Source organism: Watersipora subatra, chromosome 8 (assembly GCF_963576615.1).
Source record: "Watersipora subatra chromosome 8, tzWatSuba1.1, whole genome shotgun sequence".
In the NCBI taxonomy this organism is placed as follows: Eukaryota; Metazoa; Bryozoa; class Gymnolaemata; order Cheilostomatida; family Watersiporidae; genus Watersipora; species Watersipora subatra.
This window is the reverse complement of record NC_088715.1, coordinates 57,837,150-57,850,005: the sequence shown is the minus strand read 5'-3', so window position 1 is coordinate 57,850,005 and position 12,856 is coordinate 57,837,150. Positions and strand designations below refer to the sequence as shown.

At 35.5% G+C, this 12,856-nt stretch overlaps 1 protein-coding gene across 1 annotated transcript in view; it reads right to left on the bottom strand.

Annotated features, from left to right (window-relative positions):
• The window catches only part of LOC137401599 (protein IWS1 homolog), a 29,570-nt gene that overhangs the window by 15,875 nt on the left and 839 nt on the right, over positions 1 to 12,856 (bottom strand). The window contains exons 2-7 of the mRNA XM_068088027.1: positions 9,832 to 10,137; positions 9,101 to 9,274; positions 8,838 to 8,924; positions 6,814 to 6,934; positions 4,473 to 4,554; positions 1,909 to 2,072 (exon numbers count right to left, since the gene is read on the bottom strand). Of these exons, the coding sequence (XP_067944128.1) occupies positions 1,909 to 2,072; positions 4,473 to 4,554; positions 6,814 to 6,934; positions 8,838 to 8,924; positions 9,101 to 9,274; positions 9,832 to 10,114 (911 nt within the window). The 5' untranslated portion in view covers positions 10,115 to 10,137. The remainder of the gene's footprint in view (positions 1 to 1,908; positions 2,073 to 4,472; positions 4,555 to 6,813; positions 6,935 to 8,837; positions 8,925 to 9,100; positions 9,275 to 9,831; positions 10,138 to 12,856) is intronic.

Below are 12,856 nucleotides of genomic sequence, written 5' to 3'. Positions count from 1 at the left end.
GAAATGGTCAGCTCACAATTAAGATATTTTGCTCACGCTTTAAAAACAATAGAATCGCTGATTATGACCTTTGGCATGTAATTAATAGTTCTATTCAAAAAAATATGATTTCGTAGACAGCATTGCGAAAACATCTGCTGCAAGATTAATTTTGAGTGCAGCCAAATAAGTCGGTGTTCTTAGCTTCAGTTCTAACATACCCTAGGACACTTATGTATTCGCGTCATCTAACTTTCGCATTTTCGTGGAGTCATTCATCTTGCGAAAATTTCATGAGCGAAACTTAACTATCATAACGAACGAGCGAAAACGCGAAATTAAAGAGCTTTGTTCATTGATATCCACAATAAAATCGTCATATCAGAAATGCAGGTAACCTTTTTGTGTGGTTGGGCTCATTGGGCAATTTCTGCTAAACTCATTATAGCTAATACGCCGACTGAGCAGCGTGGCAAAGCAAATTGAGATAACAAGTTCTTTTGGAAAAGCAGGCCTGTATTCCCTGGTTGCAAATTGGGGCAGCTAATGTTAAGCGACTAGTTATGAGCATCTGGGGGTTTGGAGGGGCAGTATCAGCCCCCTCAACAGGTTTCTTTCATGTAAGGCCTCAACTGGGCATCTCACGTAAAGTTTTAAAAGATTTTATCGGAAAGTATAAACATTTTTTCTATTATTTGAGAGTTGTTTGTTTTAGGTGATGTGATTGCTAGGACGATTTTAGAGTAAAATAGGCTAAACTTGACCGCAGTTGAAACGCTAAGAAAAAAATACGTCTTTTGCTTGTGAGCGTTTCAACAAAGATCAATTTTGCCGATTTTATTTTAAGTTCATCCTAAGGTTTCTACGCTTTCGTGGGGCTATTGCCAAGCGGAGGTTTGTTAAAACCTGACCTTTCGCAAACCTTTATAAAAGTCGTTAACAAAAATATTTTGCAGATCATGATAATAATGACGCCCGAGAACTATTAAAAGTTAACGTTTATCTTTATGGCTTGGAATAAAGTAATATTCTACAGCGATAAAAACCGTTCCCGTAGCCATTGGGCAAATAACTGTTCGAGTTAATGATGTTGAGGTCGAGTTATCTAAAGCAGCTTATCATTACGTGGGAATGGACCAAACAAATCCGTTCCAGTTAACCAAGTGTTCATGATAAAATTTTACATTTTATCCGAGGGCGAGTTCTCCGAGTTTGACTATACTTAGCCGCCAAAAATTGCTAAAAAGTTGGGGCGGCTCAGTCGGCCAGCCGCCCCAGGGAATACGGGCCTGTGGAAAAGCCAAGACAAACGAGGCAGATGATGATATTAGTTTAGTCACTGAATTTGTAACTGATGAGGATGAAAGTCTGGTAGGGAAAGTCATAAAATTGAATAATGATTATTGTAGCGATGAATTTTATTACCAACCAAAAACAATAACAACCTTGAGCCATGGCCACCGCATGCTATAAATACTTGAGATATAAAATTGGTGCCACATCAGTCACGGGCGGCAAGGGCAAGGACCTAGACGTCATTGATAGTCCAAGAAACAGATAGCAGCAAGTGATCAAGTTGCATTGTCGATCTCGCCCACGCATTTCTACCCGCGGTTCACAAATACAAACAAGTCCCAAATTGAAAATTTTTTTTACTAGTGAACTGGACCTGAGGAATCCAATTATGTTTGTTCTACTGCATTTATTTTCACATCACTATATTTTCGCACTCATCAGATCCGCGAAATTAAGTTGCAGCAAAATTTTACTCTGTGAGCTACTCACGAAACTAAATACTAGCGAAATATAAGTGTCCTAGGGTATGACTGCCCGTCCTAAGACTGGTAAGTCTCAGCAAACTGATCAACCTAACCGGATTGAACAAAAGACTGCATCCTTGACAATATGAATGACTTTCTTCGTACTAACTTTCCTGTTCTTTCATCTTCGACCTCATCGTCACTGCTCACTTCTGGCGGGACAGCTTCAGTCACCTCCGCTGACTTTATCTCGGCCTCATCGAAACCCTGAAACTCTGCCTCCTCATCGGAAGAGTCACCAAATATATCAGCAATTACATCTCCGTCTCCTTCCTAAATAGATATTTAAACGGCTAGAAAAATATTTGACGTTTCTGTCATCATGACCTATGGATTTAGTGAGAACACACAAAAGAGATTAGCTGGAAGAAACATGATTATATAGAGGAATTAGCAACATCTGACAATTAGAAAGTTCATTTCAACTCCCTGTAGTACTGTAAGTCAAAGCTTAAAGAGTCGATCCCGTCAGATTTTACAAGATTTTATCAGAAAGTGTAAATATTTTTCTATATTGTTTGAGATTTTTTGGTTGTTTTAGGTGATCTGATTGCCAAGTTGTGTCGAGATTAAAATTGGCAAAACATGATTGTGGTTGAAACACTTCCAAGAGTTTTCCAAAAATCATGTCAACAGTTGCACTTCCTACTTGTCCCCCTCGTTATGACATCGGCTCTTGCGCTTTAAATATAGCCTCAGATACATTTCGATTTATGTTTCAAATGTTTAGAAAATTGGTGGTTAAAAATATCCCATCGTTTTCCTCTATATGCTGTGTAAACATATGGGCACTCGATACCAATCAGACGGTATATTAATCATTTATAAACAACATGCAAGATCACAGACGTAATTTTTAAAAAACTTCATCACATTTTTTTAGCGTTTCAACAGTGATCAAGTTTTGCCAATTTAAAACTTGAAACATCCTGACAGTCAGATCACCTGAAACAACAAACAAAATCTCCAACGATAGAAAAATATTTAAATATTTTTACAACATAATTTAAATAAAATCTTTGAAAATGTGACATGTGTGACCCTATAAACATATTTACTGTCCAATGTCTTACGCCAACACACAAAGAAGTTGCTAACCAGCTGTTGAGTGATTGTAGTTAGATTACTTGATGACCAATAGGAAAAAATGTACCACTGGGCAGCGGTCTTTGCATTATTATTATGACCAATATATAGAGATCATGAACTACGCGCTGTTAGCAAGGTCAACAAGAGAAATAAACGAACAGCACGATGTCCGGTGAAATATTGCTCGTCTATTCTTCCTTTGTAGAGTGACAACTCTAGATAGGAATTGGTAAAATTTAAAAAATAATAAATAGTAACAAACCATTGCATAGGTATTGTTAATAAGAATTACTGCTGTAAACATAAAATTTAATGGACAGACATCTAAAGATCTTTGAAAGATTTTTTGTTCTAGTTCCAGATATTGGTAATGAGTGATGCTTGTTTTACGTGCTAAAATTTCAGCCAAAAACTTACCATCAGCCAAGGAATATTCACTTTCAAGAATTCACTTTATTTAGTCACATTAAAACAATTATTGTTAGGAATGTGCTGTAGCCTGCCGCTTTTGTTATTTTGTTGGATTAGTAACAAAACTTGGGATGTAGCGGTGCCTAAAACTCGTAAAGAAGATATTTTAAGGTCATCTTCAGAAATGAATTCAAGTGAGTATTGCTTTTAATATTTGTAGCAACTGTTCGCTGCCTGTCAATAGGAATGATCTTTACGCGCCAAAACAGCCGTAGCTCAAGCTCTTACTTACTCGTCGACGAATCAGAATTGTGCATTAATAAGATGTGATGCTTGTAGTACCCAGACTTGTAAAAGCATAACATGATGCGATCTTACCCAGACAGAATGTGGAGGGGCAAATACTCAAGCTAGAATCAACAGGTTTAACTCTTTCATTGCCAACATAATTTGTTTTAATGGGATAATTAAAAATTCGGTGATATCTAATATTTGACAAACCGCATGTAAATTGTCATAACTTTTGAGCTTCACAGTCTATGAAAAATATTTTGATATTAAATTAATCAGCATAAAATTTTACATTAGCTTATGCCATAAAAAAACTAAAAATCAGTTTCCGAATGAGCTTGGAAAGTTTGCCGACCCTTTTCACTACTATCGCGAGCAAGTTCCAATATCATTAATAACATTGGACGAGTTATCAATAATATTACAGCTTACGACATTATTATTACTGCAGAAAACAAATCATTATCAACAGTAATAGCGTTCTATAAATAATCAATCATCAGAAGTCCATTAATCTAAAATCATTGAAAATGCTGTTTGACATGGCTGTTGTTTGCGGAGAAAAAATTGCGACAAAAACATTATGTACAGCGACACTAAGCTCTGGGTGGCCTGTAAACATATGTTCTATCGGCTCAACACAGGCAGATGATTGTACAAATACAGTAGGCTAACTACAGTAGTTGACTACTCACTAATCAAAAAAGTTTCATAAGAAGCCTACTAAAGCCGTACCATGTGGTTCCTGGCTATATATCAACGATGTCATCAACAATGTTAGGTTACGGGGACTCATGTTACATAATGAGTTAAACAGAGGCTTTAATCGCTGTTAGGATTAGTTATGATAACCTCAGCATATAAACTAATGATAATAAAAACCTTATCCGCAGCTTCCTCAGGAGATTGTGGACTCTCATCTTTATTTCCATCGGATTCTTCTCCGGAGTCATCAGAATCGAGGCTGTAAAATGTACAATCCCATCATATTACAGCCAAACCCATTGAAATCAAAACAGAAGATGAAACACAGCATGTACAGAAAACTGAATCGCCTAAAACAAACATTTAAAATAATTCAGACATTTACCATAAAACATGCTAGCAGCAGTAAGTGTAGCTTAGAGTTATCTCTCCAATATGGCATGAAAAGACAACTTCAGCAATACTCTCATGCTCCTAATTAAATGTATGCTGATATCACGTATTGCCTATAACTCTGCATTTTCCAGGTAAATAAAGAAATTCTCACTGACAAAAACAAGAAGAAACTTTGTTGCTGCTGCAGCCATGGGACGTGTAGCAACGTGGAAATTGTAGCAACGTAGAAAATGTAGCAGCATGGGAAATGTAGCAAAGCACTTGAAGCAAAATATCTTATGTGAATGTGTAAACATTTATGTATGTATTGCTATTGTAGGTTGCTTTTAATATATATTATTAAACAATTTAAGTAAAAAAATTTAATGCAACAATAACTCTTTTAGAGCCTCGCTTCTATATCACCCAATGTCATTGAAGGCTTTATACATAATGAGAAATCTGAGCGTTGCGGTACCTTGGAAAGTCTAAAGATATTAGCTAACAAATAGTGGTAGTAGCTGCTCTGATCAGTTTCAATGGAACACTACGTAAGTTCTACCTGCATCACTTAACCTTGGTATAACTCATGTCTTTATCACATCAACACATATATTTGAAATTTCTAACTAAATTATAATTGCCTCAATATTCCTTTGTAATGGCCTCAGTAATTACAAAAGGCTATTGTTTATGATAAGTGGACTCAGGTATTTCTGTTTGTCTGGGTACAATCTGCAGAATTGTCTGCCTTTGCCCGTCTGTCATCAAGTAACTTATTTAAATTCGTATATCTTTTGACAAACACATCTTTTCGAGCAAATCTTTTTAATAAATGTTAAATATTAAAATATATGTTTAGATGCGAATTGTTGTTAAAGGTTGACTTGCAACAAAATTCACATTACAGTTAATTGTTATCAAAAGATTCACCATGTCTTACTCTGCTGTGTTGTAGGTGCAAAATATGTGGAAATGTGAATACAAGCTCTTAAAAGCTCAAAAACAAACAGTTAATCGCCGCCATCACGAAGACGCCGTAGGTTGGAATCAATTTATTTCTCTGACGTACTCAAACAATTTGGTTATTGTTTTGACATGTGATATTACCACGTGAATTGAAAAGCCAATGAAAGGCTCAATATAAAACTTCTCGTAGCACTAGTTTATGACAAACACTGGGTTTTACTGAAGGGCCCTTACCAAATATAGATGTTCTGCTAGTTTACAGTTTTGTTTCGGCTTGGTCTAATCGCCTAGTTGTAATCTGATCATGTGACCCATGCTTACTGCCAAATAGCGCGAATAATTTCTGCAGCGTTTTTCGACTATCACAGGTGACCAAAAAGCTCCTCATGTTTATCAGAAGATGATATGCTCTTTGCCGAGCTAAGGCTAAAAAACTACACGAATTTTGAGATAGTTTTGAGATATCAGTGCTCAAAGTGACAGCATTACATGATGAAATAGACCCGTGAGGACAATAGCCATGGTTTTATTGAATGCGAGAAGTATATTTGTGAAAATATTCCGACGAATGAGGTTGCATGAAAGTGGAAACAGAAGCCATCTTGTTCAGCTAAATCCCATTTGAGCCGTTTTGGAAAGGGATTCTAATCTACGGCGTTTTCGTGATGGCTGCGATTAACTGTTCGTTTTTGAGCTTTTAAGAGCTTGTAATCACCTTTCCACATATTTTGCACCTACGACACAGCAGAGTAAGACATGGTGAATCTTTTGATACTAAATAACTTAATGTGAATTTTGTAGCGAGTCAACCTTCAAGTATCCAAAATTTTCCCTTGAATAAACAAGAGGAGGGTACTCTAAATCTACACACACTATTATAATACACACTTCAGTAGCAACAGCACACTTCAAGTATTTAGAGTGTCAGTGATAGGTATATAACTCATATAGGTAGTGTCAGTGATAGGTATATAACTCATATAGGTAGTGTCAGTGATAGGTATATAACTCATATAGGTAAAGTGTCAGTGATAGGTATATAACTCATATAGGTAGTGTCAGTGATAGGTACATAACCCATGTGAGTAAGGCACATAGCACCAGAATCTCCAAGATACACTTGGAAATGTAAGTTAATCAGAGAGAATAAACATAAAGAATTAATGGTTTGTACCGTCGTTTTTTCTTGGTAGGGGTGGGTGTCTCATTTTCACTTTCTGAACTGTCTAACCTTTTCCTTCCATGAGTTTCTTCCTCTTCACTGTCAGACGAGTGCACACGTTTGCTTTCCTTCTCTAAGCATTTAGAAAAAAAAATTCAGCAGGACAAACAATGCTTAGAAAGTAACATTACGAACTACTAGCTGTACCACCCGGCATTGTCCGGGTAATAAAAAAGTCTTTGGACAGAAATTTTATTTGTATTTAACATATAACAACACTTGCCATTCTAGCTTTCAAACTATATATCATGAGAGAAGTGTTTTGTGTAATTGAAATAAATTGACAGAAAAAATAAAAACAACTGTAAAGGTTTTCGAACTCTGTCAAACAACTGTAACTTGCAAACTTCATATCATGAGAAAAATGTTTTGTGAAGATCAAATAAATTAAAAAAAATAAAACTACTATAAAAAGGTTCAGATATAAATGTGAAATAATTAGCAAGTAATAGCTAAAGTAGGTCGGTTTTGCTACGATTACAATAAAGGATGATTCGGTAATGATACAATTATTACAAACTGAGAAAACAAAATAAAAATCCTGAATATGTTGAGTTAATAATAACAATTCTTGCATAGAAGTGCGTGTATAACCCTTTCACTACCATCCATGTACAAATTTAGCTATTGGCCCACTGCCAGCCATTTTACCAAAAATTGCCAATTTTGCTTCATGATACGTATACAATTTTTTCACCTTCAAACTCTATCTAGAACACTTTTGTTATATATTTTATTTTGCTAACATATTAACAACTAGTGTTAGGCAAAAAATTCAATGTATCTATACATTGAATATATATCATATATCAATATCATATATAAATACATATCTATACATTGTGCATTGCTAAATCTATGTGAAGCTACGATCGCTAGAACGATCCTCTACAATGTTCTTTACTCTTACAAAACTATTACTTCCATCACCATCAGAATCAGTGCTGCTACTTCAATTATCTGTGGAATCACAAAAGTCTGAATCTGAATTGGCTATGTCATCAACATAAGTAATTATTTGTTTTCTAACTCGGGAGGTACTTAAAAAACTTACACAAAAAATGTTCATTTTCAAGTTGGAAATTCCCAAAGGAAATTTAAAACTGCTTCGTTATTTTAGGCTAATTTTATAGAGAAATCTTCGGACAACACTGTCAATACTATAAAAGTCCTAAAGATCGTTGGTTATGTTGTCAACCAATAATAAAATTAAGTTACTACGCAACTGCTGGGAAAGTCGCAAAAATGTGTCTACGACAGTCGACCATTGAAAACGCATAAATGCATCTACGGCAGTGAAAGGGTTAAAAAAGGTTACTATTCCACCAGAAGATATCCATCCAAACTTTGAATACAACGATACTATTTTCTCTCGATACTGGTACAAATGTAAACATGAGATATCGTACTTTGTCTGACCGAAAGGTGAGAGAATACTTGTCCGCGCCAGAAGAATTGGCAACCCCAGATATAGTAATTGAACGTCATAAAAAAATTTCTTAACAGGGGCGTCATAATGCGTGGCTGCATCGGTAAAATAATCAGCGTGCGCTATAGCTATACCTATAGCCGCAATGCAGACACACGACATACTTAGAGAAATATATATATATATATAGAAATTATGATCTAAAAACCTCAAAGGTGTTCCAACATGCAAGCTTATGACTGCAGTTCTTGTAGATAATTGGTACTCGTTCAAGTAGAAATGTGAATAGTGAAACTTGCTGTGTTCATAATATCACATGCTATTTTAATAATCACAACTCATAATCATCAACCCTGAATCAACATTTGATAGAAGCGATAGAGCTCAATGTCAATAAAGACTAAGAAATCCACTACGGAACAAAACAGAACAAATTGGAAAAGATGAAAGAGTTTGGCAACAAATGGTGAAACTCAAATTATTAACATTGGAAATTTCACACACAGTAGAGACAGAAGGTGTCAGCGACTAAGGGCGACCATCTTACCAGGCACAGCGTTGTCTTCAGTTTTGATTTTTACCTTTACCTCAGATGTATTAGGCCCAGTGTTATTACTTCTCTCATCTTCGCTGCCTTCAAATAAACATAGAAAGTTGACGTGATTTAACTGTAACAAGAGGTGACATATTTGGAAATTGTGCTCACTCTTTCATTCTTTGTACAGGTAAACTTTACACAGACGTAAGCATTCAAACTGCAATCCATGGTTGACCAAGCCAGAACTAATAGACATGTAAAATAGCATGTACCATCTAATCGAGGAGATGATTCTCTCGATTGACTCATTTCTGGACTAGCAGCAGTATCTGGAAAAGACGGAGATTCAGGACCTTCCAAGGAATTTTCAAGAGGAGGAGACTGTGGTCCATCCTGTAGGTCATCAGTTGGTACGCGATTAACTGTAGGAGACTGAGGTGAGCCACCTAGTAAAGGAAATTTTTTTATACTTATTGAAAACTCGGGCAAATGAGATTGTAGAGTTTCATGACATGACAATTTAATAGTTTGGTGGTGATGTTCAAGGTAGTTGATTAGAAAATCACCAGCATTTAAAGAAATATCACTGATCGCATAAACATGTTAGTTATATAATGGTGACTTTCTCCCACCTGACGATTTTGTGAGTGCGCAATACTAGAGCTAAAACACGCGGGCCTCTCAGTCTTATTATAAGCTCATTGCATGGCCTTTCATGCACATGGTCATTCATGACATTTTTCTAATTATCACAAACACAAAACAATTTCTTTCAAATTGTAATATACAAAACAATGCTAACAAAAAATTCAAAGTTCTTTTTTACCTACTAATGATATCACAATATATCGCGAATTGTCTATTTGCAATACTAAATCGAATCGCCTGTGATTTTGGAAATTGTGTAGCTCTAAGAGATGACCTCTTATTTTAAAAGAAATCAAATAAATTTAAAAAAAATCACAGCAACTCAAAGATAGTTTATTCGAAACACCCAGGTCACCTTCAGTTTGGTTAGCATTCTGCATCACAAAGTTACTGTCAAGTTCATCTTGAGTCAGTGTGGGGTTTCCAAGCACTATCGGGCTGTAAGAGTCCCGGCTTCCAGTTTCATCAAGCGTAGGTGTAACACTGCCTGAGGGACTCGCTGAACGTTCATGAGTATCAGAATCTGGACTGGCAGGTTGCTTAGCAACATCATCATTCATTTCGGGGTCTGGACTGGCTGGATCATCAGGTGTTGATGTAGAAGCAGCATTAAGGCTTGTATCGTCATATGAATCCATCTCTAATATATACCTATAGGAGACTACAATATTCATTCAACTATAACTGCTTGTATTAGATCCAATCAACTTTAAAAACATGAGACAAAATCAAGAGACAAGTGAATCTTTGAAACCTTTCAAATCAATCAACTTATATACATATAAGACATTTATATATATATCTGATACGTTTTATATTGAGATACACGTGTATATATATATGCATTATATATACAGTCAAACATGGATAACTTGAACTTCACGGGACCGAGCGAAAGTGTTCGAATTATCAGAGCGTTCAAGTTATCAGAGCATTGTCACAAGTCCACGTATTTACTTATTTATTAGTGGATACATGTACATATACAAACTATACATGTAATATAAATCAATAGCACAAATGGCTTGTTTCAAATTAAATGCTTCTAATGTAAAGTTTAAAACGTTCTTATCAAAAAGTATGGAGATTTTTCTATCACTTAAGATTGGTTCGTTGTTTAAGGTGATGTTATTGCCAGGACGTTTTTTAGATTGACATTGGCAAAACTTGATCGTTGTTGAAATGCTCAAAAGAAACGACATCTTTTTTTTTTGAGCGTTTCACCCACGATCAATTTTGCCGATTTTTCTTGAAGTTTATGCAAAGATTACCTCGCTTTACCTTGCTTCCGAAGGGCGATCGCTAAGCGGATGTTTGGTATAAATCAAATTTCACCAAACCTTTAGAAAAGTCGTTGACAAAAATATTTTGCCGATGGTGGTAATAACGACGCTTATGAATTACGAAAAGTTGAGGTTTACCTCTATGGCTGGGAATAAAGTGATTTTCTAAAGCGATAACAACCGTTTCGGTAGCCGTTGGGCAAAAAACAGTTCGAGTTAACAGTGTTGAGTTCGAGTTATCTATAGCAATGTATCATTACGTGAGAACGGACCAAAGAAACCGTTCGAGTTAACCATGTGTTCGAGCTATCCGTGGGTGAGTTATCCATGTTTGACTGTATTCATATATTACGGTATATATATATATATACCGTAAAACCTCTAACTAAATGCCACCTTTTTGTAAACGCCACCTCTATTTGACCCCCACTATAGGAGAAGGGTTGAAAAATGAAGGGCCACCCTCCAATTGAATGCCACCTCCATTTGAACTCTACTTTGCTAATTAATGATCAAAAGTACCTCCTAACTATTGCTGTTTCAATGGACTTTGAGTTTTGTGAAAAAATATACCTCACATTGATCACAAATCAAACACGTAGTAAACAACTATGGGTCATGCGCACAGAAGCCTACTAGATAGAGAACCTTGCATTCAACTAAAACATACCTACTACATATTTAGCTGCTAAGCTTTCATACAGCACTATAAAAACAAATAAACTTTGACAGATATGTCAAGCTGAGTTGAGAACATCTTACATTATTTCATCAAACTAGCAACTTCAAAGCGCACGATTGATGCTGCTATTTAGCGAACAATAAGTACATAATTAATTATCTTCTCGGCGTAATGTTCTAGCTCCTTTTGGCTCAACTCATTTCGAAATATCTCACTTTTGAAATGCACAGTATCGGGAAGTACCAGTATTCAGAGTTTTAATGGATAGCTACTGTTACAACAGTAACCTTTTTTATACACACACTTCTATGTGCATTACATTAATTCAACATATTCATAATTTTTAGTTTTTTTTCTCATTTCGTAATAATTGTATAAGCATCAAATCATTTTTCATCGTAAACCTTCCAGCAAAACCGCCTATCTAGCCATTACATGCTTTTTATTTTACATTTACCGTAAACATCTTTACAGTTGTTTTACTTTTCTTTTAATTTATTTGAACTGCACAAAACACTTTTCTCATGATATGAAGTTTAAAAGTTAGAATGGTAAATGTTGTACAGTTTAAATAAAAATCAATTTTATGTCCAGACTTTTTTATCACTTGGGCAACACCGGATATTCTGCTAGTATAATTATATGCCAGGTGTTATCATTAATTAAATATAGTTATCTTCCCAAAATTTTGACTAGCTTGTGGAATTATTGAATGACTCCCTCCATTTGAACGCCACCTCCATGTGACCGCCCCTATAGGAGAAGGGTTGAAAAATAAAGCGCATGCGTTTAAATAGACACTTTACGATATATACATAATTTGAAATGTTTTATGTATTCATACTGATCACCAATACCTTACTAGTTTCATTGTTTCTTACCAACTAATAAGCTGTATGCAATAAGCTTGCTTTTAGATGACACAAACATTAACACTTGTTGGATTCTATGATATCTGGAGAACATAGTATTTTACAATACTTATGGAAGACAACTCTAGTATTTGCGACAAAGTTCTTATTTACTCACAAAACAACAGTGGTAACCGAATAATTTTAAGCTTGAAAATCTAAGTATGAGCCAGATTTATTGATGTATATGCAAAAGAACTTTACATAATTGTGAAAATTTAAATTAAAGATGTGGAAGAGTTATAGCATTACTATAAGAAATGTGAGACTCGGAGACTTCTGTAGAAGAGAAGGACCAACAGGCCATTTTTTGGAACCAACTCCCTAAGTCTATTAAAGGCATAGAGAAGGTGGCCAGTTTCAAGAGAAAACTTAGGTTGCATCTTTTAACAGGTGAATAAAATCGTTGACGACAAGCCCAATGCCACGACTAGCTATGCTATTGCGTATTATGGGCTTCATCACTCTTCCAGCTTTGTTCTTTTGCTTGACTAATTTTGTTGA